This window comes from Petaurus breviceps, unplaced genomic scaffold, assembly GCF_028583685.1.
Source record: "Petaurus breviceps papuanus isolate PSGF00001 unplaced genomic scaffold, PetGlider_PUasm1.0 90750, whole genome shotgun sequence".
NCBI lineage: Eukaryota > Metazoa > Chordata > Mammalia > Diprotodontia > Petauridae > Petaurus > Petaurus breviceps.
In genome coordinates, this window is record NW_027187335.1 from 12,261,127 (window position 1) to 12,286,283 (window position 25,157).

The 25,157-nt window shown below is 39.9% G+C and overlaps 1 protein-coding gene across 3 annotated transcripts in view; it reads left to right on the top strand.

The window, feature by feature from the left end:
• STAT3 (signal transducer and activator of transcription 3) overlaps nucleotides 1-25,157 on the top strand; it is a 61,748-nt gene that overhangs the window by 33,828 nt on the left and 2,763 nt on the right. For 2 of the 3 annotated variants that reach the window (XM_069067653.1, XM_069067652.1), the window contains 22 exons: nucleotides 1,931-2,082; nucleotides 5,116-5,260; nucleotides 5,974-6,072; nucleotides 7,150-7,245; nucleotides 7,413-7,494; nucleotides 7,706-7,800; nucleotides 7,966-8,117; nucleotides 9,730-9,888; nucleotides 10,014-10,106; nucleotides 11,093-11,152; nucleotides 13,401-13,430; nucleotides 13,526-13,619; nucleotides 13,710-13,757; nucleotides 14,854-14,937; nucleotides 15,784-15,882; nucleotides 16,016-16,151; nucleotides 16,967-17,019; nucleotides 17,341-17,435; nucleotides 17,595-17,734; nucleotides 18,430-18,642; nucleotides 23,418-23,460; nucleotides 23,738-23,853. In XM_069067653.1, the coding sequence (XP_068923754.1) occupies nucleotides 1,955-2,082; nucleotides 5,116-5,260; nucleotides 5,974-6,072; nucleotides 7,150-7,245; nucleotides 7,413-7,494; nucleotides 7,706-7,800; nucleotides 7,966-8,117; nucleotides 9,730-9,888; nucleotides 10,014-10,106; nucleotides 11,093-11,152; nucleotides 13,401-13,430; nucleotides 13,526-13,619; nucleotides 13,710-13,757; nucleotides 14,854-14,937; nucleotides 15,784-15,882; nucleotides 16,016-16,151; nucleotides 16,967-17,019; nucleotides 17,341-17,435; nucleotides 17,595-17,734; nucleotides 18,430-18,642; nucleotides 23,418-23,460; nucleotides 23,738-23,853 (2,260 nt within the window). In that variant the 5' untranslated portion in view covers nucleotides 1,931-1,954. The remainder of the gene's footprint in view (nucleotides 1-1,930; nucleotides 2,083-5,115; nucleotides 5,261-5,973; nucleotides 6,073-7,149; nucleotides 7,246-7,412; nucleotides 7,495-7,705; nucleotides 7,801-7,965; nucleotides 8,118-9,729; nucleotides 9,889-10,013; nucleotides 10,107-11,092; nucleotides 11,153-13,400; nucleotides 13,431-13,525; nucleotides 13,620-13,709; nucleotides 13,758-14,853; nucleotides 14,938-15,783; nucleotides 15,883-16,015; nucleotides 16,152-16,966; nucleotides 17,020-17,340; nucleotides 17,436-17,594; nucleotides 17,735-18,429; nucleotides 18,643-23,417; nucleotides 23,461-23,737; nucleotides 23,854-25,157) is intronic. The other variant, XM_069067654.1, reaches the window with a different exon arrangement.

Sequence of the window (25,157 nt, forward strand, 5' to 3'; positions counted from 1 at the left end):
GCAGGGGGAAAGGTAGGGCAGTTGGGGTTAAATGACTTGCCTAAGGTCAAATGGCTAGTTTTTTTGTGTTAAGTTTCTGAGGTCAAATTTGAACTCAGGTCCTCCCAACTCCAGGGCTGGTACTCTCTACACTGTGCCACCTAGCTGCCCCATGTGCATATCTTGTATGTACTTAATTGTTTGCAGGTTGTCTCCCTGATTAGAATGTTGAGAGCCATGATCGTGTTTTTACCTTTCTTGGTATCCCCATTGCTTAACACAGTGCCTGGCACTTTTTATTAAGCCCTTAATAAGTGCTTGTTAACTGAATGACACAGTGAGCAATGGAAGGGCACCTGATGAGTGTGAATCAATATAGAGCACATGAGGAATTTTGAAAAACAGGTATCAAAGGAATTATATAACAGGAAGAAAAGATGAGCTGGTCAGGATACCAGAGCAAAGACTAGTGGATAACTGGAGTACTCCTCTGGTACCTTTGAGATGCTGGAAAAAAAAGTGAAGTTCCCCAACATGTTGGGTGAATACCCTGTGGTGAACTTTAGAGAACATGGACAAACATTGCACAGGAAGAGCAAGTGTGGATGAATTGTGATCTGCATCATTGGAGGGAAGTCTCACAGTAATAAGATCTCAGAGCTATTTGAATAAAATGACTATATATGTATAGAGATATAAAATGTGTATAGAGATTGTGTCATCGCTCTATCAAAAAAGGAAGTCATAAGCTTGGACCTTTGGTAACTTTTGAATTGTATCATTCATTGAAGACCCTCAACATCTTGAGAGATCCCCTGGCATCCTTTGGTCTATCAGTGCTTTGATGACTCTGAGACCTCTTATTACATACCCCTCCATGAAAGACTTGATCCAGTGCTTGGGTTCTCGAAGTTCTGCCAAGGTAGAAAGTTTTGAAAACAAACCTAGTAACAGATTGCATATTACACTTCTTTAGACTGAGGAGCAGCCTGTCTGATTTCAGAGAGGCTCATTACCAGTTTGGCTACAGAGTGGTGCATATTTTAGCTGTAACAAATTATGAAGACCATCTGCTAAGGATTAACAAGGTTGTGATCTGTGTTGATGGAAGGAATACCCACACCACCATTGAGTATGTAGGAGGCACAATTATTAGTCATTACTCTTTTGCAACTGCTTGAAATGGTCTCATTTGAGTTTCCATTTTCATTATTCAAATTGATCTGTGATGGGTTTAAAACAAGTTATGATAGGCCAAATTTGTCTCTCAAACTTAAAAGATTTCAGTGGTGTTCTGGAACCTGGGACAGTAGGGGTTTCATGAAACTCTTATTCTATATATTTAAATACCCCACCAACAGAGAGTATTTACAATTGAGTTATTGAATGTATGGATAAATCTTTGTATGCATTTTTAAATGTTCAATCTAAATATGCAGAATGAGACATAGATTTGTGCCCATGGCCAATAGGAGAATTTGTTTTGCTTGACTATACATATTTATTATGAGGAATTTTTTTCCTTTCCTTTTTTTCCCCCCACTGGGGGAGAAGTTTGAGGGAGAAAAAAAAAAATCAATGCTTGAGAACTGAAAAAAAAATTTAAATTAAAAAAGGTTCATAACTAGAATTAGCTTCCCACTTCCATCTTCATTCTATACTTATTCCATCACCATATTCTTAATAGAGCCTTGATTTTGTTTATCCTAAATTACCTGAGAAATTTTCATTTGTATAATGTATACATTGCTAATCTTATAATTTAGTGGAAACAACATTTGGTTTACAAAGCTAGAAGACTTGTGATCAGTGTATGTACCACCCAGATGGAGCAAATTCTTTTTCAAAGTTCTTCCCCTATGCTTTAAGTTCTGAGAATGGTCTTGTTCCTTACCAAGTACAGTCTTTGTCTCAGGATTCACACCAACCATATCTGCTTCTTGGTTTGTAGCTGACAACCCTAGAATCCAGCAAGATGGCACAATGGAACCAGCTGCAGCAGCTTGACACACGGTACCTGGAGCAGCTTCACCAATTGTACAGTGACAGCTTTCCCATGGAACTGCGCCAGTTCCTGGCTCCCTGGATAGAGAGCCAAGACTGGTAAGTCTTCTTTATGAGATTTGGATGGCTCCTCCCTAAAAGGTTGAACTTTTCTTTGAATTGAGAGAAATGTTGTGAGAATATTTTGAATTTTAAAAAAGAAATTTTTCAAAGAAAAGGGGCACACAAAAGAGTTACATAGATTCAATTACAAAGCACTTCTTAAAAAATTAAAGAATGAGCTAAATAACTGGAGGAATAGTCAGTGCTCATGGCTAGGCTGTGCCAGTATAATAAAAATGACAATACTACCAAAATCAATTTACAGTTTTAATGCTCTCCTAATTAAATTACCAACTTTACAGAGCTTGCCAAAATAATAGTAAAATTCATAGAAAAACAAAAAATCTTGACTATAAAGAGAAATGATTAAAGAAGTAAAGATGAAGAAGGAATAGTACTTCCAGACCTCAGACCATATTATAAAGCAGCAGTCATCAAAACCATCTGGTATTGGTTAAAAAAAAATAGGAAGATAGATCAGTAGAATAGACTAGACAAGTGATATTCAGAAACAATAGAACGCAATAACTCAGTGTTTGATAAAGTGAAAAATATAAGTTACTTAGGGGAAAACTCTCTACTTGATAAAAACTGCTGGGAAAAAATGGAAAGGAGTCTGGCAGAAATTAGGCTTAGACCAGCATTTTACACCACTCCCCATAGTACCTTTTAAATGGACATGTGACCTTAATATTAAAGATCATACTATAAAAAAACATGTACCTCTCACAGCTATGAATAAGGAATGTATTCTCAGCAAAACAAGAGATAGAGGCAGTTACAAAAGATGAATTCGACAACTTTGATTACTTGAAACTGAAAAGCATCTGCACAGACAACATTAATGCATCTAGGATAAGAAGGGAAGTGATCAAGTAGGAAAAAAAATCTTTATAAAATTTCTCTGATAAATGTTTGGGATCCAAGATATAGAAACAATTAATAAGTATATATGAGACTCATAGACATTTTTCAATAGATAAATGGTTGAGGGATATGAACAAATAATTCCCAGAAGAACTACACAGTACTCACAATCATGAAAAAATGCTCCAAATCACTAATAATAATTGAAATGTGAATCAGAACAACTCTGAGGTTTTGTTTAATACCATGCACATTGGCAAAAATTAAAAAAAAATTTAAAGGACCACAGTCAATGTTGGAGGGGTTGTGGGAAGATAGACACATTAATACATTGGTGGAGGTGTGAAATGGTATAGCCATTTTGGAAAGCAAATTTGGAGTTATTCAAATAACGTGACTGAAATGGACATTTTAGTCCATACATGGATCCTTTGAACCAGAAACTCCATTACTGAGGTTATACCACAAAAAAGCCATCAATTAGAAGTAAGTTCCTATATGCTCCAAAATATTTATAAAAGCAGCACTTTTGTAACTCAGAATTGGAAACAAAGTTGATGCACATTGATTGGGGAATGGCTAAAAAATTGTGGTACATGAATGTAATGGAATATTACTGTGCTATAAAAAGTGATATGTGTGATGAATACAGAGAATCTGGAAAGATGTATATGAACTGATGCAGAGTTAAGAAAACAATATACCCCGTAACTTGAACAATTTAAATGGAAAGAATAGTCATACACCAAAAAGTCAAAAGTAAATGAAACAAAATTGTAAATAACCAGTGGGTCTTGAATGAAGAAACATGAGAAAATACTCCCAACCTGCCTTTTCATGGAGGTGAGAGGTCCACAGGTGTTAAACATTGCACATGTTCTTAGCCTTTGTCAATATATCTATTGGTTGTGTTGACTTTTTTTTCCTCTCTTAGCTGCAAGCACCCCCAGCATCCCCAGGGTGGCTGCCCACACAGATTCTTAGATCTGCTTTTCTAAAGGAAAGCAATGCAAAATGAATTAACAATCTTGCTTTAATCAATGAAACATATCATTTACCTAGTTCAGGGGAAAAGTCAGCATCCTGAACTTCAGAGTATACAGACAGGAGTTACAAGTAGAAGTTACAAGAAAACAGAGAAACATTTCAAGCAGACAGGCCTCTAACTGTCTGACCATTACATACATCCATACCTAGTCACAGTTACCAGAGAGGGAAGCATCAACATCTGGGTTTTCAAAGCTGGGGGCCTCTCAACGGTTGCCCAGAGTCTTGTCTGGTCAAATAATACAACACTTGTCAAAGTGAGCCCCAAAGCAAAGCATCCTATCAGGGTTTATATAGCCTTCTCCTGTCTCAGAGAATGTCACAACCCTCTTGACTCACTGCCTAATCACAAAGTATCTCCTGAAAAACAAGCCTCCCACCACAGGCTCCTGGTGCACTTAAGCCTATCAAAGGGCCTAGGGGCAGGGAAGATCTTAAATTTACATTCCCATTACATCTCCAAAAAAACAACACTATTTGTCATATGGGATGACTTTCTGATAAGGGGAGAAAGAATGATATATTTGAAACTATAGTGATATATGAAACAGAAAACTTCAATTAAAAAACCTTATTAAAAATAATGGAAAAGGGACATTTAGTGGGGTAGGGGGATGAGTTCAGTGTAGGCCTTCTCATAGAAAGGTCAAAGGAATCAAAGTCTTTTCTAGTTAACTTTAAAATATTATATGGGAATATTTTTACAGCATATTTTCAGCTTAAAATGATATCACTATAAGCTTGTTTTCTCACTGACAAGATAGGGTGGAATAAAGAGAAATAACTCAGGACTTCATTGAATAAGGAGGGAAAATCAGCCAGGAACTAAGCCTTTGCTATAGATAATCACTATGCAGAATTGTTTATATATTTAAAACAAGCTAAGGAGACCACTTAGAAAGTGAAAGTGGTCAGTGGCCCCTCCAAAAGGCAAAAAAAAAAAGTGGTCAGTGGCACAGAAACACTTATTTCCGGTTAGAATTTATAAGACCCACTTTAGAGTTACAGTAATAGCTCCTTGTTTATTTTCTCTTCCTGGTGATTTTCTTTTTGATTGAATACCCCAAAAGCTCTATGTTTTTCTGGATTATTCCCTAATTCTCTTCTTCCGTTCAGGGCATATGCTGCCAGTAAAGAGTCACATGCCACCTTGGTCTTCCACAACCTCTTGGGTGAGATTGACCAGCAATACAGCCGCTTCCTTCAGGAGTCAAATGTCCTCTATCAACACAACCTGCGGAGAATCAAGCAGTTCCTGCAGGTAGGGCTGAAAATCTAAAATGAAAAAGAAATTTTTCTGTTAGGAGAGGGCCAGAAGCTTTTTCCCTTTGAAAACACTGCTCCACTTACTTTTTGTTGAAGTAACCAGAATACAGTCAGAGAGGAGGTTTGTCTGTTTGAGTAAAAAGAGATGTGATCGTCTTCTCTCAAATCTCAGTACATGCAGCACTAGTGTTATATTACTGGAACTTTCAGGTCATCTCCTGTTGTACTTGGAATAGCAACATATGTTGTTAATAGGTAACTAACATAGGGGCATAGCTTTTCCTGTGACACTGGGAAGTGTGATGTTAATTGAACAATCTCTGAGCAGTGAAATCAAGTTAACAGCTGCAGTTCCTTCCTCTTGAAAGAACAAAACAAAACCACAATATCTCAACCTTTATCCCTTCCTCCTAGCCCCATTCTGAGGCATATGTCCTGTTAAAATTGAGGGGATTATATGATCCTATGTATTGTGACTTTCATTGTTCAGTTCCACAAATATTTTGCACTGAGGATGTGCAAAACACCATGCTAGATAGCATACAAAGATAAAAATATAAAATAGCCTGTGAAAATGAGGCAGGAAAATTGATACTCCTACTGTGGCATTTAAAAAGGAAAAAAGTGACTAAATAACCTGCACTGATTTTTCCTTTAGCTGATTGCACCTTTCTCCTCCCTCTCTGTCTCTGCTATCCCCCATTATAGAGCAGATATCTTGAAAAGCCCATGGAGATTGCCAGGATCGTGGCTCGGTGCCTCTGGGAGGAGTCTCGTCTCCTTCAGACAGCAGCCACAGCTGCTCAGGTGAGACATGGACAAGAGCAGAAAGATGTTTGATCGTGTGTTTTCTGTCATGTACTAATTTAATACTGATTATGCATTGTCAATTGTGTCCTCTAGATGTTTTCTGGTAGTTGGAGCAGGTTTACTCTCACACAGTCTCTCTTTACATATGTTTGTGAGATAGACTAAGGATAGGAACTAAGGATGCAGTCTTGCCTTTGTCTTGGAGCAATGTGATCTTAATTGACCCACATGAAGAATGAAGCTCCTCGTAGTGTACTCCTTGTTATGGTACTGGGCTATTCCATAGGATAAAGGGATTTAAGATTCAAGTCCCATGGTTGAAACTTCTAACTTGTGATAGAAATACCAAGTATAAGAAAGTAGGAATGTCCCTTGTATATCCATCTGTGTCCATTCAAACAGAGAATATTTGTGGCTCATTTCCAGCTTTATGGATAACTGCCTTAATTTGTGTTTCTCAGAAGAGTGTCATGTTACTTTTCCTGGTTAAAAAAAAAAAGGCAACGCTTAAATTGACCTTTGGTGTTTCCAATTTGCTAACCCCATCTGGTGTTGGTTCTGCCATTGGTACAAGATAGTTTACATTCATCCGCTATTAGCAACTTGTACATAGTAGGGGTTCACCTTATGCATTCTTCAGGAGTTCTTCTGGTAAGCTCTCTACCTCTTTCTCTTTCCGTATCTTGGAATATAAACTTTTTAAGGACAGGAAACATCTTTTTTATTCTTTCAACAAATATTTATTAAGCACCTGCTATAGGCCAGGCACCCGGCTGGGCATGGAGTTACAGACAAAAATGAAGATCATAATTCCCTTGTTCAGAGTATTGTGACTCTGAATAGGTTTTCCTGAAGTTTATTGTTGTTTTTGCTGAATGTCAGCATTGCTGACGCTCAGGCCGGAAGCACTCAGGGAGCATTGGGAACTCCATGGCTGCTAGGTGCAATGCCAGGCTCCTTGCAGCTTCATTTTTTTGCTGGTGTGGCAGCATTCCAGGGTGATGCTGGGATTGGAGAGTGTGATTTTCCATTTTGTGCCTATACCCACATACTTGTTTGTTCCCTTTATGGCAGCAAGGAGGGCAAGCCAATCACCCCACAGCTGCCGTGGTGACAGAAAAACAGCAGATGCTAGAGCAACACTTGCAGGATGTGAGGAAAAGAGTCCAGGTAAATGAGCCCAGCCTTCAAAGGAGCGGCACTCCAGTCTGTACACCCTACTTGAAGGGTATAGCTTCATTTTAGTTCCCTCTAGGGGACATATCTATTTCTTTCTCCTCTATCTTTTCCCTCCCTTCTCCCCAGAAAAAAAGAATTCTCATATGGATGTTTTGCAGGATCTGGAACAGAAGATGAAAGTAGTGGAGAATCTCCAGGATGACTTTGATTTCAACTACAAGACACTAAAAAGTCAAGGAGGCACGTGGATGTTAGAGATATTAGAAAAAATCCTCTGCAAGAAGTGATAGTTCAGTATAGAGGGGTGAGGGGAAGTGGGGCAGAGGAGGCTTTGTTGACTAGTTCACCAGCTCTTAGGCTTTGGGGTCTGTCAGAAGCTATTGGTGCTTGAGCACTAAAGGCTCCCTGGAGCCTGTCTCCTGGTTAGTTAGCATCTACCTTTCCTCAACAGACATGCAAGATCTGAATGGAAACAACCAGTCGGTGACTAGGCAAAAGATGCAGCAACTGGAGCAGATGCTGACTGCCCTTGACCAGATGCGGAGGGTAGGGGATCAAGGCTCTTTCTCCCTTTCCTTGTCGCAAGCATTACTCCCTTGTTATAGCATGGCATTGCTTTTCCAACACTTTTCACAACTTCCTTATTTTGACCTGACTGTAGAGGATGGCTAAGATCTATATCAGAATATTTCCCATCTGGTTTCCAAACAGGGCATTGTGAGTGAATTAGCAGGGCTCCTTTCAGCCATGGAGTATGTGCAGAAGACCCTCACAGATGAGGAGCTGGCTGACTGGAAGAGGAGACAACAGATTGCTTGTATTGGAGGTCCTCCCAACATCTGCCTAGATCGCCTGGAAAACTGGTAAAGCATAAAGAGGAACTTTTTTGCTCTTTTCCCTAGAGCTGTGTTGACTATGGATATAGTCAGAGCTGTAGGTCCAGGCCAAGGATTAAGACTAAATACTAAACCTGAGGACTTTTACATTCACAGATTTATTCTGGGCCTGGTGTAGGGAGGCTGATGCTGAAGCAGGTGGATCAATTAAGGTCAGAAGTTCTGAACTAAAGCCAATCAGGAGTCATTACTAAGTACCTCACCAGAGTAGTGAACCTCCAGCAGCAGGGGGACCCATCAGGCTGTTCAGGGATGGTTAGAAATGGAGCAGGGCCAAGCTTTGTGCCAGTCAGCAGTGGGATCAGACCCTTGTATGGTTACTGCACTTCTAGCCTGGGCTAGACAGGGAGGCCCAGCTTCAGAAAAATAAATAGATGCAGGGATTTAGTTTTGTGATCATTTAAAGTGTTAAAAAAAATTTTTTTTAATGAGGAAATAGGGGGAAAGTACTAGGAATAGAAGGAACTAGATGCTAGAGATGGAGAGCTAAGTGCCTGGTGGGGAGTTCAGTAATCCCTAGGGTTGCCTTGTCTTCCTCCTCTGGGTCTTTGATTGTTTTAAGACCCTTTTATCTGTGTTGAACCATTGAGAGAAAACACTAAAGTGTGTGCCATTAACCACTTGTGTTCCTTGTTTTATCCACTAATTTTATCCACCACTGATATCAGGGTGAACTCAGCCTTGCTGACCTCTCCATCATCTGTTTGCATATGTGTTATCACTCTTTCAGAAGAGTAAATTTGTTGTTGTTTGGATGTATGGCTTCTTATCTCTAAGGAGCTACTGGTGTGGAAACCTCCAACATTGTAGTTTATAATAATAATAACAGCATTTATATACCACTTTAAATTTTGCAAAGTGCTTTACAATTATCTCATTTAATCCTTATAGTTACCTTGGGAGGCAGGTGCTGTTATTATTCTCATTTTACAGAGGAGGAAACTGAGTCAGACAGATGAAGTGACTTGCCTAGGGTCATACAGCTAATGAGTGGTGAGGCCACATTTGTACTGGGGCTTTCCTGACTCCACTCCCAGCATGCTACCTACTGTACCACCCAGATACCTCTTAACTCTGGAGTACACTGAGAGGCTAAGGCACTTGCCTAAGGTGCTCACTTAGCATATGTCAGAAGCAGAGCATGAACCCAGGACTTGCTATCTCTAGGTCAGCCCTCTGCTGCCTCCCCATGCTGCCTCTCATGAACATTTATCAGTGGAGTAATCCAACCCTAAATTTCAAGTCCTTTGTCTCTGGACCCCAGTATTCAATTTTGTAAATCATTTTAAAGTGCAAGTTTCATAATGCTTCCTAATAGTATAAACTTTGATCTCAAAATAAAAGATTTCCAAAGATTGCTTTTTACATTTTTCAAATTGCAAAGTATGGACAGTCCTTTCAACAGAGAGGAGCTCCCTGTAGTACAGGGAGTATTTGGATAGTATTTATGCTAGGATTCTGCCATTAGCCTTTCTTTTCCTTTCTCCCTCCTTGAAAATCAATCTTTCTATACCTGTTCTACATACACACACACACACAATATCACGATGTAACATAGAGTCACTGGTATTGTCTGCAGGATAACTTCCTTAGCTGAATCTCAGCTCCAAACCCGTCAACAGATAAAGAAGCTGGAGGAATTACAGCAGAAAGTCTCCTACAAAGGTGACCCCATTGTCCAGCACCGGCCTATGCTGGAAGAGAGAATTGTGGAGCTCTTTAGGAATTTAATGAAAAGGTAATGTGGACTTCATCACCTCAAAGAAGTTATTCCTAATTCATTCAGCCTGAGGTAAAGGAACAACTAAAATTTGGCCTCTATCTAAGATTCATCCTCCTCTCCCTGTCCTTCTCTCCTTTCAGTGCCTTTGTTGTAGAGCGGCAACCCTGCATGCCTATGCACCCTGATCGGCCCTTGGTCATCAAGACAGGTGTTCAGTTCACTACCAAAGTCAGGTGGGTCATGTCTGTCTATTCTTAGGGTGGGGGCAGAATTGTTATCTGGAAAGGATTCTCTATTTCCAAATGGGTAGGTAACCACAGCTTTAGGAATATGACTTTCCATTTGACATCATTGTCAGGAGCAAGGATGGGCCTGCCTCAAATCTATCTAGGCATATATGTATGATTCCAGACCAGTTGGCAGGATCCACAGTATCTCCAGTGATAACTTCAACCTTCCCCAACAACAACAATAAATGGTGCAGGTTATTTCCTAGCCTCCTATTCGTATTATTCTCCTGGAGGTGGGGGTAGAGTTCTACTGACCAGTGGTCTCTTTTGACTTTCAGAGTAAGGATATGCACTTAATTAGTGAGAAAGCCAGCAGGCTAGTGGAGTCTTCTCCTTTTAGGTGCCTAAGGAACCCCTATCCTTCTTTTGATTATTAATCTCATGACCTTAGAGCCTATTGAAGGTTGGAGTAAATGTCATCTTGCAGACCTATAGCAGATACCACTTGGGCTTGTAAGTGGGAGTGTTAATTTCACACTTTTGTCATCAAGCAGGTAAGCTAGAGTTTTGCCCTGCCACCCTCTAAATTTCCCTCAGCAGAAATGCAGTTAATATTGCTTTGGGTTTCAGGTTTAGTAAGCAATATTTAAACTCTTGAACTGTGGTACATATGTTTCTATAACACTTTTCATAAAGTTGCTTTAACAAACATTTTCATTGCTCCATCATACCAGTATGCCCTCATCCTTAGTTCTTGACTTACCTACAAATTCCACAAATAACTAAAATTAAGATACCAAACACATATTGGTGTTTGGGAAAGTGTAATTTGGCATCATAATTTTTGAGGGACAGAATTTGTCAAACTTTTTTATTGGAAACAAGGGAATTAGACTTTTCTTCATCTTGGGGAATCTTTGATTTATGTTGACCCCTTATGTAATTGTTTTTATGTAACTATTAAAAAACTATGTCGACTTTTCTAATAGGTTATTGGTCAAATTTCCTGAATTAAACTATCAACTTAAAATTAAAGTGTGCATTGACAAGTAAGTAAACCTGTGACTTTCGCCTTTTTTGTTGTTATTGTTTTTGAATGAGGGGATTGAGGAAAGGACTTTCCAAAAACTTCATTCAGACCTCCTGCCTTTTGTAAAGAAGGAGAGAAAAGGGGCAGCTAGGTGGTGTAGTGAAAAGAGCACCAGCTCTGGAGTTCAAATCTGGCCTCAGACACTTTAACACTTACTAGCCATTTGACCTTGGGCAAGTCACTTAACCCAATTGCTCTGCCCTCCCCCCTCCAAAAAAAAAAAGAGAGAAAAGCCTTCCTTTAGGAAGTTTGTAATTGACAGTCCTTTTTGCTTGTTTAATTTACCCTCTGTGCATAGATTCTGAGACAGAAAAGTGAAGTCAAAAAAAGAAAAGGAAAATCTAGAATTTCCTCCCAGAAAACTTCAAGTCTAGGCATTGCATCTTGGGTTATATAAAATGTGTTGCTATGTGCTCTCATAACCACCATTGTCTGTGAAGATTTTAGTTAAGATTTGCAGTGGTGGACTTTGCTACACTTCCTGTACTGGGAGGTGAAATGTTTGTTGTTAGTCCATAGATTTAGGTTTGAAAGGGTTGCCTTTCATTTCTTCATTAGCCTTAATTTCTTCCTAAGTATTATGCCTGCACTTTGGAAAACTACCACTACTTTTCTAGTTATGGTTACATGGTCTAACTGGCTAGGTTTCTTTCTGTTTTTTTTTTCTACTTTTGTCCAATTCCATGATTCATCAGTGTGGGGAAATCCAGGTGTAGAAACACCTTCCGTTGATGCCAATTCGCAGCTCTTTTTTAACTTAAGAGTCTTAGAGAGTTACCTATGGCAGTGAAAGAAATTACTTGCCCATGGTCACAACAGTTAGTTTGTGTCAAAGGCAGGACTTGAACCCAGAAAGGATTCCTCTATCCACTACACCATGCTGTATCTCCATAGGCATGTATAATTTAGAGCAAAAGTATCAAACTCATGGTCCTACCCACATGCCCACCAAAGGCTGAACCAGATTAAAATGTAATTGGGAAAAGTTTAACAAAAATATGTGAAAATACAATGCAACATAGATAATGTTAATTTGTGGTTTTCTAAGTCAACATGCAGCCCACTGGGATCTGTTTCTATTTGAGTTTGACACCATTGATTTAGAGTATACATAGCACATGCTTCCATGGACTTAATAACAGTATTTTCTATTAAAATTGCAGCCCTAATAGTGCTTTGTTAATTTTAATATTATTCAATATAATTATATACACACATATGTATATACATATATATATTTACACACACATATACATGCATACATATTTGTGCAGTTAGAAAAAAGTTAAAGAGATCCAGGTTCCTAGATATAGGCTGGTACTGGTCATTAATCTTCAACTACTAAGTTACTGCTTAATTTACCTCCAACTCTATAATTTTACTTTAGTTAATTTAATGACTATATTTTCTTTAATCTAGACTTTATAAAGAGTTTTCTCTTATTCTGAGAGATATTACTCAAATTAATTCCTCAGGGAAAAAACTCCTTTTAATTCTTTTAATCCTTGTTTCCTTCTCTTATGGCAAAAGCATTTAAAAAAAAAAAAAGGAAAATTTCAGTACTTCTCCCTGGACTGCCCTAAAACCTCATGATGGTTTCTTTTCAAAGATACTGATTTATTCTCCTGTCTTCCCACATGTTTAACCCATTTTTTAAAACCCATTTCTGCTGCTTTTGAAGCCAGAAATTAATGCAGAAGCTAATTTGAATAAGATACTAGAAATTACCGCTAGCTACTCTTACAGGCATCTAGTTCTTTAGAAATCTGTTTCTGGTGGCGGCTAGGTGGTGCTTTGAATAGAGCACCAGCCCTGGAGTTAGGAGGACCTGAGTTCAAATCTGGCCTTAGACACTTAACACTTACTAGCTATGTGACCTTGGGCAATTCACTTAACCCCAGTTGCCCTGCCTTCCCCCTCTAAAAAAAAACAAAAACCCCAAATCTGTTTCTAACTTTGCTTTTTTAAGGGATCAGAACCTTCTTTTCCCTCCTTTTTTCTCCTATATATAGAGCATCCCTTTGCTACGTATACAGGTTTTTCCCTAAAGTCTTTGTGCAGTTTTAAGTGACTAAAGACTTTTGGGCCTCTCTCTCTATATATACATATATATATATTTAAAGCACATTCCACAGGAGGAAGCAAACTGGGGCTCTTGAAGGAACATGGGGCCTGTTTTATTGAAAATGTTTTCATGTTCTCAACAGAGATTCTGGTGATGTCGCAGCATTAAGAGGGTAAGTCCTCTCTTAAAGATTCCTTTCATTCTTTTGATTCCATTTTCTATATCTCTACCTTCTAGCCACTAAGTTGCTTTTCTTTTGTGATTCAGATCCCGGAAATTCAACATTCTGGGAACAAACACAAAAGTGATGAACATGGAGGAGTCCAACAATGGCAGCCTCTCTGCAGAGTTCAAACACTTGGTATGTAGGAGACAGCTCACCCTCTTGTACTTTCAGAGGTAGGGAAAAAAGTGAACAGTTGTGTGAGATGTGTTCTGTTTCTTTCTATAGACCCTGAGGGAGCAGAGATGTGGCAATGGGGGCCGGGCCAACTGTGATGTAAGTTGGTAGGATGGGTGAGGAGGAGCTGACCTGGGAGGGCTTTACCAAGAAAAAAGAAAAATTGTAAGCCAAGGGCTGTTGTCAGAAATCATTCTGGTGTGCTATGTCACCGGTTACAAGCCAGTCCTAGATTGTTCTGGGAAATTACTCTTTATCATTCAGGGGACTTTCCAGTTTCTCTTAGCTATTATACACAACCCTTAGAAACTTCCCATCTGAGACTCAAAAGGTTTCATTAACTTGAAAGTTTTATTTCCATCACATTCCAGTTGAGGGCTTTTTTGGGGCCCATGCTTTACCTACCCAGGAAGGATAGTTATGGTAGGAAAGGAGGAGCAAGGTGCCATGTTGGAGATTTTCATGAAAACCTGATTATCTTTTCTTTTTTCTTCCTTTCTTCTTTATGCATCTAACCATCTTTCAACTTCAAGTGATTAGCTCCTTAGTTCATCTCATTTTGCTGGAAAAAAGTTTTCCTATCATTAAGACTGCAGTTTACAACCTTTTAGGATTATCCTTTTAAGCTGCATTAGAACTGGCATCTTCTACATATTTGTATTTTTCTGAGCATGTATTCAGGTCTGTTTTTTGGTCTCTTTGTATGACTAGTTGATCTGATCTCAGGACATTAATTTAGTTCAGTTTAACAGACATTAATTACCTACCTTATGCTGAGAACCGTATATATTCTCTGAAGGAGGTAGAATGATGAACAAACCATGGTCCCTATCCTCGTGCTGCTCATAGCCTAGTGGAGGTATACAAAACATATATTAGTGACTGAAGTACAAAATGGACCATTAGTATATAAGAGAAACAATCCAAGTGTCAGGTGGAGTTATGAGGGTTGAAAAATAATTTCTTAAAGTTTAGAGCGGGAGGTGGTCATTGCAGGGAAGCAGTCAGAATGCTTTGTTGGAAAAGGTGGCAATTGGGTGAGTTCTTGAAGGTTGAGTGATATTTCAGATGGAGAGATGGAGAAACGGGATGGAGAGGTCCAGGTTTTTGAATCTTCTTCCTTCTTCTGCTGGTGTTGGTGGATAACACTGTTTTCTTTGATCTCTAAAGCTAGACCTCTGTCTCCTCTTTATAGGCCTCTCTGATAGTGACTGAAGAACTTCATCTCATCACCTTTGAGACAGAAGTTTACCATCAAGGCCTAAAGATCGACTTGGAGGTTAGCCCTACCCAAGAAGCTGGACAGGGGTGGGAATCTTTAGGATAAATTTAGGGCAGGCAGGTTTTTCTACAGACAATATAACCTGAATGTTGGTTGCTGAGTAACTTGATTTTAAACAATCTTTGTTTGGGGCTTCTTATTCATCTCCCTGTGCCCTCACCTCCAACTTGCCTTGGCCCATTCCTTTGTGCTTTCTGTAGGCAGGGTCCTGAATTAGGCACTTTGAAGGAGATAGAGGTGTTCTCTGCTTTAAGCCAATTTAACATGAAATTTGGGATTTACAAATTGGACAAACTAGTGGGTAATGATTTGCTATACAAAAAGTCTCACCATAGGATTCCCTAAATCATTTTTTTAACACTCCTAACATATTTGAACAAATTAACTTTGTAGCAATTTGATTTATACATGCAATTTTCAGGAGCACTTCTGTCATGTAAAATAAAGCTTTCTTTGGGGGCGCTAGGGGAAAGAAACTTTGCTTGTATGTATCCCCCCTTTTTGCAGATTGGAAATTGAAGCCCAACACAGTTCAGTGACTTGGTCAGTCATGGCAAAGCTGGGATTAGCTCTCTGCTCTACTGATTTCCTGACTTCAGACTTAGGGTATCCTGTACAGGGATATAGACCTACATTCTAGAGCAGTGTTTCTTAAACTGTGGGTCACAATTCCACATGGGATTGTGACCCACAGTTTAAGAAATGCTGAAGGAGTCACAAGTGGAAAAAAATTTAAGAAGCCCTCTGAGCATTTGATTGAGAATTATTAATAAGTGTGGGTACAAAATGGGGGTTTGAGAGGTTTGGGGATACACTGACAATTCTGCTTCCCTTATTCCACAGACACACTCCTTACCAGTGGTGGTAATCTCTAACATTTGTCAGATGCCAAATGCCTGGGCTTCAATCCTTTGGTATAACCTGTTGACCAATAATCCTAAGGTTAGTATACAGCCATAAAGGGAGCCATATGGCTTTTATCTGTGGTTAGGAGCAGCCTCCTCTTCTTTTCTGTCTATCTTTAACCCCAACCTTCTTGCCATTCACTGATGTGTGTGATACGTTTCTTGAGCAGAATGTTAACTTCTTCACCAAGCCTCCTATTGGGACATGGGATCAAGTTGCTGAGGTGCTAAGCTGGCAGTTTTCCTCTACCACGAAGCGTGGCTTGAGCATTGAGCAATTGACCACACTAGCAGAGAAGCTTTTAGGTAAGCAGTTTGTCTTCTCTCTGCCTCCTTAAAAAATGTGATATTCCCATAGAAAAAATAAAATTATTGATATGGTGTTATTCATCCAGAAAATCTGACTTCAAGAGTATAAGAATAGAAGTGAGTGTCTTCAAATTTATGCTCCATTGAGGTTGAGGGGAGAGGAGGGAGTAGCAGCTACATTTGAAGGAGACCTTTCTGTGGGCTTCAGGGCCAGAATTCTTCTCTCAGGATTCCTATTCTTCCTCCCCACAGTTGTCCTTTTCCATCCCCACCCTCCCCACCCCCCAGTGTTATGTTCCCACATTAGATGAGGAAGGCATAGTTGCAGGATCACCTGCCCAGTCCTCCTGTAAACTCTCTAGCTTCTTCTTTAAAGAAGAATTCCAGTAGAGAGTTAGATGCTGCATAGCATACATTCATAGCCCATTTTTTTTTCAAGCTTTGCAAAAGAAGCAGAGAGGTTGTAAATGGGATTAGTATGCATTTGGGACCATTAGCTTCATTCTATACCATAGCTAAAGACAGAACCTGTCTAACTTTAATCTGCCATATTGCCAGTATATGTACTGTTGATAATAAGGGAAGACTAAGTGAAAGAATATAACTGACTCAGTGCAGCTCATCTGTAGTTTTGGAAAAACAACTCAAAATATAGATTTTGCTAATGGCAGAATGATAGTATTAGTCTGAACCTTTCAAAAGCAGCTTATTTGTAGGACACATAGAACATAGGACATATGTGGGTTATTCTTAGGAAATCAGATCTTGACATGAGGTTGAAAATCTCACCCCCTGATTTTTTTTTCTTTTAGGACCTGGTGTGAATTACTCAGGGTGCCAGATCACATGGGCCAAATTTTGCAAAGTAAGCATTCTAGTTATTGAGTCCTTGTTGACCTGACTATAGATAGGGATGAAAAGGAGAGGAATATCCTTGGGAATCTGACAGTTTTCTGAGGGTAGAAATGGGTTCTCTCTTGGGACAGTGGGATGTCTTTGAATGACTCTACACTCAGATTTTATGGGGTAGAATGACATTTTACCTTAGTCTAAGGAGAGAAAGGGAAGTTAGCTATCGATTCTCAGTACCTGCTCTATATTCTGTTTGGGGGAATTTAGTACTCTCTGGACTGAGGCAGTATCATGGCCACTGCATAGACTAGATTTAACACATCCTTCTCTCCAGGAAAACATGGCTGGCAAAGGTTTCTCCTTCTGGGTTTGGTTGGACAACATTATCGACCTCGTGAAAAAGTACATTTTGGCATTGTGGAATGAAGGGTAAGCCAGTACTCCTGGTTGGAGGAGGAAGAGAGAGCACACTAGTGGGAAAAATAGCATATGTGATTGAAATTTCTGAAGAAACTACTTGATATGGTAGCATTGGATTAATGAGGAGAATGAGTTCTTAACCCTCCTTTTTGCCTTGTTTGGCCACAGCTATATAATGGGCTTCATTAGCAAGGAACGAGAGAGAGCCATCCTGAGCACGAAACCCCCTGGGACCTTTCTGTTGAGGTTCAGCGAGAGCAGCAAAGAGGGAGGCATCACCTTCACCTGGGTGGAAAAGGATATTAGTGGTGAGTTGGAATAAAGGCTTTCCCTCCCCATGCCCCCTGCTGTGGGTAAACATCTCCAGTCACAGCCAGCCCCATGGCATGTCATGTATTCCAGACAGTTTCCTATATTCCAGATAATCTTTCCTCAGTTATAAAGGGGCATTTAGGTGCTTTGTTTTTATTGTGACATCAACAGTACTTCATTAAGGCAAGTCTTATCTGCCCAGTGCAGTTAGTTGAGAGTCAGGGACTGGATTAAATGGCCCTACCTCCCTTCCAGCCCATGGATTCTCTTTATTCATTTATTTGTTTGTTTGCTTTTGCTCTTGTGATTTCCCTGACATTAGTTTTCCCTCATCTTACTTAACTGACTGCTCAGTCTTTCAGGTTTTTGCTGTAAAGTCTTTCCACCAGAGGGGGCTCTATGATCCCTTAATACCCAAAAACTAACCTCCTAGGTTGTCTTTCCTGGCTCCACCCTCTTTGTTCCCTTAAAGCTGCTGCTGGTTTTCAGTACCAGACCACTGGGCACTGTGTTCAGGGCTGCAGGCCACACCTATAAGAGAATGTAACATCTCTTTTATAAAGTGCTTTTCTATATAAATGTAAGGTATTAATATTGGTTTTGTCATTTCATCCTTCTGAGGGGTGGGGATTTTCCCCTTGGATCTCTAGGTCAATAGCCAGTAGTCTTCCTTTCTCACATTCCACCACAGGCAAGACTCAGATCCAGTCAGTGGAACCATACACAAAGCAGCAGCTGAACAATATGTCCTTTGCTGAGATCATCATGGGCTATAAAATCATGGATGCCACCAACATCCTGGTGTCTCCCTTGGTCTATCTCTACCCTGACATTCCCAAGGAGGAAGCATTTGGAAAGTATTGCCGGCCAGAAAGTCAGGAGCATCCTGAAGCTGACCCAGGTAGTCGTTGATTTTCCCTGTACCAGGCATTGAATTCTGAGTCCCTTTGGAGAGGTGGAAAGTCACTGGGTCCCTGGAGGATAGAAAGGTAATGTGTAATGATCCAATCTTTCTGTGGGCATTCAGTGAGTCAGTGATGTTCACTGTTATCACCATCATGGACTAGAGTCCTTGTGGCAAGAATACAGAGAAAGGAGGAAATGGGTCACTCATTCCAGGAATTCTAGTTTAATGAGGGACTCAGGACAAACATACACACAAAACTTTAAAACTTAAGAGACTATTGAAAATGGAACTGCCAGCAGTAGCTGGATGAATGGAACTGGCTTTGTGTTTCTTACAGTGTTTTTGAGCTGTAGATGGCAATACTAGGTGAGAAGGGAAAGGTGCTGAAGCAGAGGGTGGACAGTAGTCCGTTGGGGTTAATTACAGATTTCCTGAACATGGTGAGCATTTCAGTAACACTGAAGGCAGGAAATACAAGATCATAGGATCATAGATGTAGAGCTGGAAAAGACCAGAGAAGTCAGTGAGTCTGACCCTTTTATTTTACAGAGGAAGAAACTGAAACCCAGAGCAGTTAGTTACTGGCCCCAGGGTCATAGATAGTAAGAATCTCAGGTCACATGTGAACCCTGGTCTTCCTTACTCCAAACCTAACCCTCTAACAACTGACTACACCTCTTCTGGACTCCTGCTTGGGTTGGAGTAGTGGACTGGGGATGGGACAGTGCCATGTGTATTCTTTGAGAGAAAAGCTTTAATAGGAGAAGCAGTAAACTTCAGAGATCCCCCAGGTAGATATATCCACTAAGGAGGTCAAAGACAGAAGAAAGAAAGATCCCATAAATACCAAGATATTGCTATCATTTTTCTGTGATACCAAAACATTGGGAACAAGACAGATATTCATTGTGTGCTAGATTGGGAGACTGGGTGACCTGAGTTTAGGTTCTGCCCTGACAGTTAACAGATAGATAACCATTGTCAAGTGACTGAACCTTTCCAGCCCCAGGAAAGACTCTAGGGCATTGTTGGTTTTGATTACTTTGGTGGACAGAGTTCCCTCACCAAGAGTTTCCCACCGTGATGCAGACACAATCACAGATCATTCATGGATTCTCATATGTGCATACATAGGAAAGGATAGAGACCAAAGTAAGGTACTTAAGAGTGCTGAAGACTTGGATTTGAGTCCCATCTTTGACACTTAGGAGGGAGGTGGACAGGCACTCAGCCACCTGGTACTGTGGGTAGCCCTTTTAAGACCATGAGTTTTCTTTAAATTGATGCCTCTCATTTTTACCTCTTTTGTTTCCACATACCTTCTTCTTCCTCTCTGCTACCTAGTTCCATATTAACAAAGATTTGAAAAGAAAATGAAAAAATAGTTTAGCAAACCCATCCTTATTCAAACCAATGTGTCTAACATGTTGACCACATTTGACAGTGTATGCAGTAAGCAGTCCATATCTATGGTCATCCACCTGTTCAGGGAAGTGAGGGAAGTACATTTTCTGTTGTTCTCAGAGGCCAAGCTTGGTCAATATAATTCCAAAGCATTCAGTTTAATTTTTTTTTTTGGTTAAAATAGCTAGAGTTATTGTGTATATTGTTTACTTGGTTCTGCTGTTTTACTCTGCAACAGTTTATGTAAATCTTCTTATGTTTCTCTGGATTCTTACTAATTTTTTCTCTAAAGTATTATTCTGTTATATACATATATCACACAGTTTATTTAGCCATTCTTCTATCAATGAATATCTGTCTTGTTCCCAATGTTTTGGTATCACAGAAAAATGGTATCAATATCTTGGTATTTATGGGATATTTCTTTCTTCTGTCTTTGATCTCCTTAGTGGACATATTTAGCTGGGGGATCTCTGAATCAAAGGATGTGGGTATTTTCATCACTTCTTCTTTAACATAATTCCAGATTGCTTTCCAGAATGACTGGACTGATTGATAGCTCCACCACCAGTGTACCTAACTTCACAGCCCATTCAACTTTAAATATTTCTAGCTTTTGTTATCTTTGTCAATTTATTGGGATTTGGTGAAACCTCATGATTGTTTTGATTTGTATTTTTCTTATTCTTAGCAGTTTGGGGGAGGCTTTCCTATGGTTGTTAATAATTTGCAGTTTATCTTTTGAGAACTTTTTCTTCATTCCTTAGACTACTTATCCATTGGTAAAATTCAGAGTTAAAGACAGATTATACTTCATTCCTATAATGGGAATTCCTATCCAGCTGAAAGTATACTGTATATAAAAATCCCATGCGTATGTAAGTAAATAGGCACATTTTACATATGTATATATTTTTATACTTGAAAGCAATGGCTGTATCATTCAGTCCCTGCTGAAAGAGAGCCCAGGTCTTTCATTCATATCCCTCTGAATCTTTTTTCTGCTTTAATTGTCCACATTTCCTTGAGGACTCATCGAAGTCATGATAGAGGTTTTATGATTAATATATAAAGTTCACAAAATACAAAATGGAAATTTTATAGCCATTGTGTTTTTAAAGATGGAGTAGAATGTTCTCTCTTGAAGTCAGCTTCACTTGCCCCTCTTTTCCCCTAACATAGCCCTGTTTTCTCTTTGTTTTGCCATAATTTTAAGAGAATTTCAGAGTATGAACTTCTTACAAATTCAAACTCTCCATTAGGAATTGCATGTGTGGAGTGCGGAAGTGGAGAAGGAGATATTGGCCTAAACTAATTAGGTCTCCTTTTGCCTTTGTTTTGCCGATTCAGTTTGTTCATGATGCAATTTATGACAAGGCTTCCTGGTTTCTCCTTATCTCTCTCTCTCCACCTTGTCCTTCAGTTGGAGGTCTACTAATCAGCCCCTGTCACTTTTTCCTTCTTGTTTTGTGGAGACCATCCAGGCTTTGGTTGGTAGTTTAGCTATTTATGCTTTAAGACACAGGATCCCAATCTGAGGCTACATCCTTGATTAGCATTTTCCTCTTCCTGTCATGTTTTGGAATGGGAGGGATTGGCCTTCTTTGAGGCCCACATTGTCTACTTCTGGGGGAAGGATATCAGTCACAAGAAAGAAACTAACGTGCAGTAACTTGATTGCCTTTGTTAGGAGGAAGGTGGATGGGTTGCAGATCATGTACCTAGGGGTTCTTTTGAGTGTGATGAGGCAGTTAAAAAATCAGGGATGGGAAAACAGATCACTGGCATGATGAAAAGGTATGAGAATAGCTCCCCAACAAAAAGCTTTCTGGCCATACCTATTCTCTGTCTCTGCTATCGGGTCCCATAGTGACAGGTCTTTCTCCTCCAAAGATCCTCCTCTTTGGCCCCTTCCCCCACTCATTTAAACATAACAAACTATTTGCCACAGTTAAAGGAAACTTCAGAATATGAACTTCTTATAATTTAGGTAAATCACAATCATAGATTATTTGGGGTTCATAGCTTTACCAGACCTGAAGTCATTATCCACTCTATTTTCTCACCTACCATATCCACTCCCCCAGAGCCAAAGCTCTTTCTTTCCAAAACCTTACTCACTAAAGGTCCTTTCTGTCTGGACCTCAGATTTGCCCATCCTAGTTTCTTGTAAGTTTGGAAATTCTTCTTACAGCCACCAGAACCCTGACTCAACAGATTCTGTTGGGCTCCTCCCCTAGAAGTAGCCTTTCTTCTCAGACAACCTGGACTACATATCTTTGAGAAGTCCTCTGAAGCCTCTTAATTCAGTCCCTCTTTTTCCTTTTGGACTTTTCAGTTTCTGTTTAAGCCTCAGCCTTCACATGTCTGCTTTGTCATCCCTCCTGCCTGCAAGTTATTTGCCTCTCTGAAGCTCACATCAAAATTCTGGGGCTTATAAGTACCATCAGCATAGATTTTAGCATTAAAGTGAGTATATCTAAAACTTAATTACTTTAGTCCTTGCCAGATTGAGATTACTGTCCTGATCATCAATCAGAATATTAGGAGTGAAAGGGAACTTAAATATAATTTAGTTCAAAACCCTTTAGTTTTTCATTTTACAAATTAAGAAACTGAGTCTCTGTGATATTAGATGGTTTACTTAGGATTACCTAGCTAGGGTAGAACCAGTACTAGAACCTCATTCTCATTCTATCAGGTGCATTTTCCAAAATCCGCTATCACTATCTTTTTAATAGTTTTTGAGTTGAGGATTTTTTGCTGAGGACTGTATTGCGATAATACCTCGATTTGTGAAGTTTTTTATAAGCCTGTCATGTTTTAAAAAACACAATGCAAGGCACATTTGTTTTAACAAATCCCCTTCATCGAATTTAATAGGTTCCTAATTGCTTGTGGTTTTGGGCATCCTACAAAGAGAACTTTGCCAACCTGGCCCTTGTTCCCTGAGACCTTTAGATTGTAGACACTGACAGACAGATAAGTAAAAGAACAGAAATAAAAATGTTAAACGAGTGTATGGTTTAAATGTAAGCCCAGAAATCCTGAAGATCTTGGGTGAATAAGAAAACGGTTAGAATGGGTTGAGGAGGAGGAGTTGGAGGTATCTCCAAGTCCAGATGGGGCAAGGAGATGCTGACTTCATGCTGAGCTATCAGAGACAGCATTGATTAGACAAGGGAAAAGAAGGCCAGTGCTGTGGGTGAAGATGGAGAGTTCATCAACACTTCCATTCCATACTTTTGCTCAGGATACAGTGAAAATTTGACACTTTGAAGTCTCCCTGGGCCAGGGATATTTCTCTTCTTATGTATTTGTAAATTCAGGTCCCACTTAACAGAACTGGCTTTCCTTTCTTTTCACAGGTGCAGCCCCATACCTGAAGACCAAGTTTATCTGTGTGACCCCGTAAGTGTTTTCCCCATTTGTGCTTCCATTCCTTGTACCCTAAGTTGTCCCTGAGAGTAGAAAACTGGGTGAAAGAGAACTAGTAAGGGGCTAGGGAGGGGCCCCCTGAGATGACAGTCATTTCCTAAAATGACCTCTGTGTGTTAGAAGCTCGAGCTTTTGTTTTTTATGTTGGAAACCAGAGTTTGATGGCTTGTTGTGTGTGTGTTGTTTTTCTTTTTTTCTCTATTATGTCGTGTCAACCCCGCCCATTCCCCCCACTCCCCATTTCCTACAGAACGACCTGCAGCAATACCATTGACCTGCCGATGTCCCCCCGCACTTTAGATTCATTGATGCAGTTTGGAAATAATGGTGAAGGAGCTGAGTCCTCAGCACCAGGGGGACAGTTTGGTGAGTGCACATTTGACAAAGACCCTCAGACTTCTCTTCCTGTCATCTGAAGTCACTATGTGCAGAGATCCCTGGGCTGGAGGAGTGGGAAAGTAAAAGATGGGGAACTGTGTCCTTTTTATGGGAAGGAGCCTAGCTGGGGAACTCTGAATTACCTGCAGACAGGAGTGGAGACCAAGGCCTCAATGCCTCAAGTTGACTTATCAGTGGGTTGGGGCCTTCTTGTTCAGAGGAAGAATTAGCTTCTTGCCTTCAGGGAACATTCATTCTGATGGCAGAGTTGTATAAGCCCCACAAGAAACAGAAGAAAGAGTACTTACAAAACAGCATGCAAGCAATCACCTAGTGAAAATAGGTGGTCAGTAGGGGTTGAATTGATTGAATTAAGTACTGAGAGCATATGGAGTAAAGGAATGGAGCAGAGTCAAGTGTGGTTATTTATTGAAGAAGACTTTAATTGGCAGGAAGGAGGATACTATAAGCAAAAGACTGTCTGAGGACAAAGTTGGGAGATCACATGAAGTCTGAGGGAAAAGAAAGCAATAATAATACCAATAATGACCACTGGCATTTATCAGCTAGTCTGGCTGAGGTTTTGTAGCTGTGTGGGGAGAGCAGTGGAGCAGGGCAAATGGGGAAACCTCTTGAAGCCTGAGCTGAAGATTCTCAATAGAGAGGAGAACTGATGGGAATTGAAGGGAAGGGATGACTAAGAACAACCAATTCCCATTTGTCTCTGCCAATTAGAGTGGGGACCAGATAACTGCAACAGAAATCAATTCTCAAACTTCATTTCAGCCCAATTTGTTAACCTTCTCCCTAGGTGGTTTTTGACCAAAATTGCTCCATAACCCAAGGAGCAAAATACATGGCATTTGAGTCTGAGAAGTAATCAGCCCTCTAAATCACTCAGCCATCTATGGTGGGTTCATTTTAGGAGACACACTGCCCCACCACAGCTTGGAAGGCAGCTTTCTGGACCCCTTAAAACATTTCATTTACACATACTACCCCTTTAACACCAAATAAAAGACTAGGAAATCCTTACCCAGTAGTAAGGACCTCTTAAACCTACCAGGAAGTCACAAGAGTTGTGGGACTGTGGTTTTGCTAAGTTGGCAGAGAGTACAAGTTATCAGACACTTTTCTGTTTATATGTAGTATTCACTTCAGCTAAACTTGGAGGTTATCCTTTAGATCTAAAGTTCAGCACCAGATATAGAATTGTGTCATGCCACAGAATCTCAGAAGTGGAAGGGATCTCTGAGGCCAGCTAGTCCAACCTGTACCAGAACAAGAATCTG